Source organism: Procambarus clarkii, chromosome 32 (assembly GCF_040958095.1).
Source record: "Procambarus clarkii isolate CNS0578487 chromosome 32, FALCON_Pclarkii_2.0, whole genome shotgun sequence".
Classification (NCBI taxonomy): Eukaryota; Metazoa; Arthropoda; class Malacostraca; order Decapoda; family Cambaridae; genus Procambarus; species Procambarus clarkii.
Genome location: NC_091181.1, coordinates 27,135,783 through 27,144,903, shown reverse-complemented (window position 1 = coordinate 27,144,903; position 9,121 = coordinate 27,135,783). Strand labels below are relative to the sequence as shown.

The window sequence follows — 9,121 nt, the reverse complement described above, 5'->3', positions numbered from 1 at the left end:
ATCATGGGCTGCAATTTTCTACCAGTTGGGATCTGTTTTGGGGCGCCTACCTTTTTAGGTGCCTAACCCCAGTCAATAGTAGATATGAATATACTCTCAAAGAGTGGAGTTTTCATAGGCCATTGCTCCCTGCGCCTCTCTGAGGGAAACAGGTTCTGGCTCGTGGTTCCCAGTAGGCAGAACGCCATGACTGAACGTGACTGAAGTCCCAGACTAATATAGCAAATACCAGTCCAATGGCTCCAGGGAGACTCCAGGGCTCACCCAGAAAATGCCATTTCATTACATTTAAGGCTGGGGGGGTTTGCCTGTCATCAGGGGAACACATTTTAACTATTAAAACAACAATAGTTTTTCAAGAGTTTATTTTTTTCTTGTTCACCAAGGGGTTGTCATGTAAATTGAGTGCACTGTGCATGGGTTAAGCATTGCATTCCCCTGTACTCATTTCACCATTCTATTTGTTTCCAGAGATGTGCTGGCCCACGGATACCTCTTTTAATTGGCTCCAATCAGAACATACATAGTTAATGAAGGGTTGATGCTAATTTTAAGATGCGTTTAAATCCAGTTTTCAGATTATAGCAAATTTATAGAAAATCCTACATGTCTCTAATTTTCATTCATTCTCACAGATGTAATGATGGCAGTAGTTCCTGGTGTGTTACTCTGATCAAAGTTCTAACAGACTGGATGAAATCTGAAGATGTTAACATCATGCGGCTGATGGAGGGCTTGGAAGACAGTGCACTTGGATTTACTGCAACCAAACAGGTATGAAATACCAAGAAAAATATGAATTCAGTTCTGTTTTCTTTAATTTAACGAACAACTGTTAGATAAGTGATGATTTTATTTCACAAAAATCAGGCTTTCTGAGCAAGGCACTTTGATGCTCCCTGAGGCAAGATGACACTGACCCATTGAATAGGCTCTTCATAGCGCAGCCCGTCCTTGTAAGATTTCCCAACTTCCAGAATATGGTCAATTTAAAGTGTCCTCTTCTAACCTACCAGACTAAGACAGAGGACTTAAAACAGAAAACGGGATGTTACGTCACTTTCGCGAGCTCCTTCCATTTTCTAGTACAAAAATTTTTGGCCTTATGTAATGCATACGAGCAAAAAGCTACATTCTTTGTAGGAGAACAGGTTGTATAGTGACATTTTGTACTAGCACAGCAGTTATTTTTGCACATTATTGCTGGGTCATGCAATTGATAGGGAGGCACTGGAGTCTAGCTCAGTCTAGCCCAGAGTGAGTTAAGAAAACTTACTTATAAAAACTCAAAAATTTTCCAAGTCTCGGTCAAGTCTCTGCCACTAGATGGCATCACCTTTACCAACACCAAGTTCCCTGCCTTGAGCTCTTATCACATTCTGATTGACACAAAATAATTCTGTTCACAAAGGAAAGGGGTAATGGGAGCATCTAATAGTGCTTATAAAGTAGCTTTTCATATACAGTGCTCTCAAAGCCTGATTTCTGAGCTATTCCTCTTGGATGCTCCCTGAGGAAAGACCGATGCAAAAGTGGCCACAAAAATTGCAAAAAACATGATTGAGGAAAACCTGTGCTGCTGAATGGAGTTCTAACAGTCCTGGGGCAGGAAGAAGATGAAGTCTCCAAAACTAAAGCTGATGAGACCTTCGGACAAAAACAGATTCCTAGGAGGAGACCTGTCAAAGTACAACATACTGATGGCTGTCAGAAACCCTGAACTTAGATTTCAAAACAGGATTTCAACAAAAAGAACATCTTTAGAGGGGAAACATTTTGAACATAATGTGCATGAAGATTCACTTGTGGCTGACTCAAGTTGACCACTCCTGCAAAACAGTTTAGGTACTGTATATGGATCTTAGTACATGGCACCATGGTGCAAGGATTTAGGTAGACACACAGCTGGAATTTGTTCAGATGGCTTGAGATTTAGTAACAATGTGAGACCACAGCAGAATATAGTGTATGATGTATCCAAAGATGGACATACCAGCTTGAAGCAAGATAGGGTCCTATCTGAAAGTAATCTTAATTTTGGGCATGATACTTGAGTTAGGATAGATATGCACAAATGTATTGCCAACCAAAAGTGATGAAGCCAGGACTTCAAATGATAGCCTGAAGCGCACTAATCTGGTTGTCCTCAAACTGCAGAAAGACTAAAAACTTGAGACATTAAAATTCCAAGATCATAGTCAAAGGCCAACGATGAATGAGAAAGATAGAATATCCTACCATGCATAAGAAAATGAAGACTTGAAAGATCTAGGCCATAATTGAGGTGAAAAGTCTGTGCTAGAGCAGTGCAACAAGAAACGTTTGTGATGAGCAAATGCTTCTTCTCTTAAAATGAGCCAAGTAACAAACAACATAATGCAAGGAACTGACACAAAAGAAGACTGAAAGAGAGCAATAATGCATGCAGTACTGCTGGAGAGCCCACCAGGATGAGGTGGGCTCTCCACCACCATGGAGGTGGTGATAGACCTCTCCTAGAAACCCCATGTATGATGATTGAAAGGTAGTGTGGAAGTGTTCATATGATGCCAAGGGCTGATCATTTATGCAAATAAATTGGAGGGAAATGGAGAACAAACTGTGGCACATTGAGAGGCAAGCTGGGAAAAGCTGACTATCCAGAGGGATCTGGCAAAATGATGCAGTTTGGAAAACTCTTTTTGCTTCACCAGGATGGACAAAAAACATATGTATTATAAGAAACATATAAAATATCTTCTGCAGTTCCAATCAAAATGTAAAGCTTCCACTACAACTAATTGTGATCTTTGAGAGGAGAAACACACTGGAAGAGGCCATCCAACAATACATTCAACATTTGATTCCTTCCTGTTGAACTAATATGGGAAAATGCCTTGGATCATTAAATGCTGTTACGACTGGTGTTGCCACCTAGTATTGGTCAGCCAAGGTGTCTGGGTAAACAAACTAGTATTGTAGTTAGCGAGAGCACTCCACTGGCGATTACTTATGATGCTAAGGTGGGGTTGAAAGCTCTTGAAGTATTGTGAATGAACCTTTTATAGGTCATTCTGAACTGGATTTTTTTTTTTTTTGGTACAGTACTCCTTAACACTATCTTGACCTTGCTGGGACTGTTTGAAAAGTTCTTTGTGGCTCTGGTATCATAATGTTGTTCGTCCTGACTGCAGTTCTGTCCTATGGGCACAGCAGCTCTACTTTAGGAAAGTAACTGATTGAGCTGCTAAGAAAGGAGGTTTTCATATTAGCTTATTGCCCCATGTGTAACATGGTGTATTTATTGCCCTATGTTTTGCTAGCATGTACTTATATTAATAATTTAATCATTACTATTTTTTTATTAAAAGTTATATTTCAATATCCACAGTCCCTACTCTCACTGCTTCCTCAAGAAATTATTAATGATATCTTAGCTGAAGAGATGGGGAAGTTATCCAGCTACTCAGATGACCCATTTTCCGCTACTCCAAGTGTGTGTATCATAACAACAGCCCTGAATTATGTACCTTCATCTATCACAAAGGATGTTATAAACTCAATCTTCTTGGTTCTGACTCAGTGGAGAGAAAAGGCTGACAACATTTTCTTATTTGCCACGTGAGTATTTTTTTATTTCACTGTTCCAGAAATGGCATTTTCAGTTACTAACTACAGCATATGGCTTTTTATGTTCCTTTCTTCTTGTTAGTTTTAATTTTTCCTTTTCAAAACATTATGGAGTCTAAAATTTGTCATTTTATTTGTTAAAGAGCTCTATTATTATAAGCCTCTGTACTCTTATAATATAGTCAGTAACCGAATTACAAACAAGTTACATTCAGAGATTGTATTTGTAAAGCATTTGTTCGAAAAGTGGATCGAGATTTTCCATAGGCGTAATGCTATAAGTGAGAGATCCATTCCCAGGCCACCAAAAATCCTCACAAAACCAATATTTTGGGGACATAAAAAAACCACATATTATTTACCTTGAATGATGGAGTTATCCTGCTTATCAAAGTTAGCTGTTTTTCAAGAATGAAGTGGTATAATTACATGAATAGGTGCATGAAATTACATGTGCACTGTATTGGTGGTCTGCTATTTTATAATTAACCTCAGGAGTAAACACCTCCCCACCCTCCTCCTATCTTCAGCCCAAGGCAACACCAACACAGTAAACACGATCAAATCATGTGTGTGGGGGTCATTGAGGACTTAAAGCTACTGGATATTGGGAATGTATCTTATACACTCCCAGCCACACAAACCTACACCTCCATGCACCCACCACTCCACCCATGCTATACCATTTGTTCTGTACCACCATGTGGCTGCCATGCAGACATTCAGGCTGCCCAAAATTCAAAGGGATGCTCCAGCAAGTTAGGACAATGATTTATCCATGAAAGGGATACATAGAGACCTAGAATGTTTGTATGGACAAATGTTCATAAAGTGGGAACTCCCTGTACTGAGGTTACAGTACGATTCTGTTTTTAGTGATTCCTTGAACACATTGCAGATTAGTAATCCAAATGAATTCTTTGTGAATGTGACACCACCATCAAACCATATATCAGATGCTACCCTAACTACACTCGACTTTCAAGCATCCATAAACAGCATGCCTATGCACCAGGCCAGACTTCTGAAATTCTATATTGATAAAGAATTGCAAAAAACCACTATCACATCCCCTAAACAACTTTTGGAGACAAAGAGTAGATACTGGTGTATCTACCCTGTACATGTACAGGGTCCACGTACCCTTCATGTACCCTGACATGAAACAGCAGAGATTGTGCCACTTCACAAAGGTGGTGGTAAAGCTGATGCAAAAACTTAGACACTGAGAGAGAACTCAGTCAATATCAAAGTCCCAAGACTTCTCAACACACTCACCCTACACATATAGGGTATAACTGGCAGACCTCTCGCAGTGTTCAAAAAAGCACCTTTCAAGGATATCTGGTGAACCAGGCTGTGACTCGTACGTCAGGCTACGAGCAGCCGCATCGAACAGCCTGGTTTATCAGGCCAGCAACCAGGAGGCCTGGTCAGAGACCGGGCCATAGGAATGTTGAACCTCAGAATCATCAATGGGTAACTACACTTAAGTAATTATTTAGTAAACTAATGCCTCTATAACTTTTTATGCTGGTTACATTCACTTTTATTTGTATGCAATAGTGCAATCACTGATTTTTTCCACAGTGCCTATTACTTTTTTACAAATTCTCCGTGAAACAGACTTCCAGTTTACAAATTGAAAGGTAAACTGTTGGAATGTCTCAAAGAGTTGGTGGTGTGTAACAAAAACAAAATACATTCTAAAAGTAAATTACAATACCCTGTACATGTATTAGAAAATAAGCAAAGTTGACAGGATACCATGAGCATAGTTCTTGTTCTGTAGAACACTAACACTACAGTTAGTTGCACAGTTCTGCACTAACACAATGTTTCAGATTTATTACAATAGATAGATGTAGAGTACAATTATATATAATCATAATGCATTCATACATACATACATACATACATATATGTGCAGTCTATCATTCTTGGATAATTTTATCACTCAAGTTATTAAGATTACAGATTCTTGATATCTTTTCAAGCTATAGCCTATACAACCCCAAAATTTACATTAACACTTCACTGGTTATCATCAGCTTACAAAAGTGCCACAACAACCGTCTTTACCCAATCAAAATTGAGCTTCACACAAAGACTTTGTTATGATATAAGAGTCATTACACCATTGCACCCTTATATAGTTTACAATTTAATGTTTTTCATAGTTAAAGTTTGTAAAAAGGTTACCTGTATGAACATATAAGGTTATATCTAAGTTACATATTTTACGTGTATATTAGAGCAGAAAGTTTGTTTCAGAGACGTTACTGGTATGGCATGGGAGGATATCGTTCTCACATGTTCTTTGGTGCGACTAGTGACTGTGCTGATTAAGAGACATGCAATTTACCTTGAGCCATCCCACTGGGACTTTGTTCTGTGCCTACTTTCTTCTTGGGTACAGTCTCTTGAGGAATCAAGGAAGGTAAGGAAATCGGGGTTTTCTGTACTTTGGTAATGATCATTAGTGTCACTGATATTGTGTGTACATGGTTCTTAAAGGATTCAACACCTCTGCTTCTAAGCTTTCCTATGTGAACATGGAGTTTGATAGGCCTTGCATACAAGTAAGTGTATATGTCATTATTAGATTTGATTACAGCAGCTGTGCATCATTATACTGTAGTACAATAATCCCCTGCTGCATAATAGTCAGGTGTAGAGTATTACCCATTCTCCGTGGCCAATAGTCATGACTCGAGCATATGCGTAAATGAAGGTGTAATTACTTGTTATGTACAGTACACCTCCACTTCAAGTAATGATCTTTATTCCAACAGTAATTGTTTTCCTTAAACATTTTGACCAAGGCAGGTGTGTTTCACGTGCATCATTTTAGTTTATGCTGTTAGAAGTGAAGTATTAGCTTTTAAATAAGTTTTCTGGGTGCTGTATCAACTGAAGATCCAGAAGATAAAAGCTACTTATATATTCCAAAAAATATTTATCCTTTTGTTTTACCTAGAGGAGTAGTTTGTTTGAGATAGTTATATCGCACGCAAATTTGTATACATCGTTTAACATTTGTGGGTGTGAGAATAATTATATTTTGCTTGCACAATTTTATGATACTGTACACAATATTAAAATATGCTGTTGGATCTATAAATATTTGTCATTCCACTTTTATTTTACTTTTCCAGAGTGCTGACAAAGAAATTGTGACAGGAATCTTTACATGTGCAGTGTGTAAATGTATTGGTTGTGTCAGTGAATTCATGGAAAAGTTGACATTTGATCAATCAGAAAAGGAGAAATATCCCCCCAAACTTTTAGAGGACTGGAAAGAATTTTTCTCACCGTCAATCTACAACTCGCTTATCCCCATATATGTGGATATTGCAGGTTTGTTTGAATCAAGCTTAATAGTGAATTTGTTGTATGACAATAGAACATGCATGGATACATTAGCGTTACCCCATTTCCTGCTTTTATGGGATGGGACAGCACGAGCTTGGAAAAATGTGATGAAAAATATTGTATAGTAAAATAAGGTTGTAGATATAAAGTAACAGAAATGAAAAATATCCCTCGTACATTCATTTCACTATTCACAATGCATAGTATCACAGATAAACATGCACCACCACACTCAAGCAGTCATCCATAACAGCACCCACCACTCCATAGGTCAAGGTGTGTAGTGCTCCTCATCAGTTGGCAAATACAGTACTGTTCAAGGTACTGTTTAAGCTCACTTATCTGAATTATATGGGAAGGACCCCCACGAGATAAGCCAGACATGTGGATAAGCAGGATTTTTACCAGGGAAATCCATAAGTGAACATATTTGCAATTTTTTGTGCCATAACCAACATAATTTGAATTTCCACACACACACACACACACACACACACACACACACACACACACACACACACACACACACACACACACTCACTAATTAAAAAATATACCATTACAGTACTGTATTTTAAAACAAACTTCAGCTTATCTTGTTGTAGTTCGTCTTCTTGATTGATGCTGCAAACAGTGCTGTACTGTATTTTATAATCGATAATTCTTGAAAAATTACATAACCTAACCTAACACAACTCTAAAACGTATGTACGGTACATGAGCTTGGCAAGGTCAGTTTTGACTGCCAGCTGCTGAACCTTCACTGGTTGAAGGTTCTTAGTTTTCTGGTAAGGCTTCACTGGCTAGCTGCAAACCTGCTTCCAGCATATCTTATTTCTACACTGCAAATTGTTACACCATCTGTGCAGTGCTGAGTAAACCACTTTTCAGCTTCATCTGTACATTGTGTGAAGACTTCAGAGTTTTTCTTCTGCACCCTCAATCACTGCTTGCTATGTATTTCATGTATTCATCTTGTTTCTTTATATCACAGACAGTACTGGCGACTATACCAAATTTCTTGGCAACACTCACAACTGACTGGTCATTTTCACAGAGTTCTATAACGTGTAATTTATGTTTAATGGTTAGCACAACCTTCCTCTTAACACCTCCAGAATGATTTCTGCTTCTACTAAAACCAAAAAAATTATTTTAAAAATGTTTCACTAATGACACAGCACTGTGGTATAACATGAAGGTTAAGAGCACATGGCCTGTGTAGCAATTTCTATCCTGGCCATTATGACCAGGCCATTTCTATCCTGGCCATTATGACCAGGCCATTTCTATCCTGGCCATTATGACCAGGCCATTTCTATCCTGGCCATTATGACCAGGCCATTTCTATCCTGGCCATTATGACCAGGCCATTTCTATCCTGGACAGGTCCACTTGGGGCAGGCAGGCACATTACGAAGGCTGCCAGGTGGAAAAAACAAAACAAATTTTAACAGGACACTACAGTCTTCAGCCTGTACACAAAGTTTTTTAAGAGATTTGTATGTTATAATGTAGATAGTTTCTTTAGTTTTGCTGTAATGAATTGTTCTAACATATTTCTTGGTTATTCTATACATTACAGATCAAAGGCCCCTCATCCCCCAGACTGTCCCTCCTGACTCATCCCTCTCTCTCCCGACACCCCTACCCTGAAACCAGCCACCCCAACACCTCCCATACACCATGTCTCAGGCCACTGCTTCACTGCTGTACATGAGTAATACAGTATGGCCCAATCCCTGTCTGTGGTATCCAGCAAAATCCCCAGTTTTTCTTGATTTTTGTCCGGATATGGTGAAGTTTGCAGAAACATGAAACGTTAAGTTTCATGTAACGTATCCAGACGTGATTTAGACTCTATGCCTGTCTGCAATATCCTGCAAAATCTCCGGTTATCTGAATTGCTATTTGGATATGGCGAAGTTTTGCCAGAAAAATATCTGGCCACAATTTTCACTGGACAACCCAAATATTCAGATAAGCGAGCTCATAAAGTATATACAAATATAGAGGAACCTCGGGTGATGAACAGCCCCCTTCTACGAGCATTTCAGGTATTAAGCGAGCCACTCACATAAAATTTGTCTCAATTGACGAGCTTCCACTCGGTTAACGAGAAAACCACGAGGTGCTT

General features: G+C 38.8%; 1 protein-coding gene across 1 annotated transcript in view; it reads left to right on the top strand.

Moving 5' to 3' along the window:
- LOC138370488 (E3 ubiquitin-protein ligase listerin-like) overlaps positions 1–9,121 on the top strand; it is a 31,229-nt gene that overhangs the window by 1,564 nt on the left and 20,544 nt on the right. Inside the window, exons 3-6 of the mRNA XM_069334857.1 lie at positions 636–774; positions 3,371–3,600; positions 5,884–6,049; positions 6,768–6,969. Coding sequence (XP_069190958.1) covers positions 636–774; positions 3,371–3,600; positions 5,884–6,049; positions 6,768–6,969 — 737 coding nt within the window. The remainder of the gene's footprint in view (positions 1–635; positions 775–3,370; positions 3,601–5,883; positions 6,050–6,767; positions 6,970–9,121) is intronic.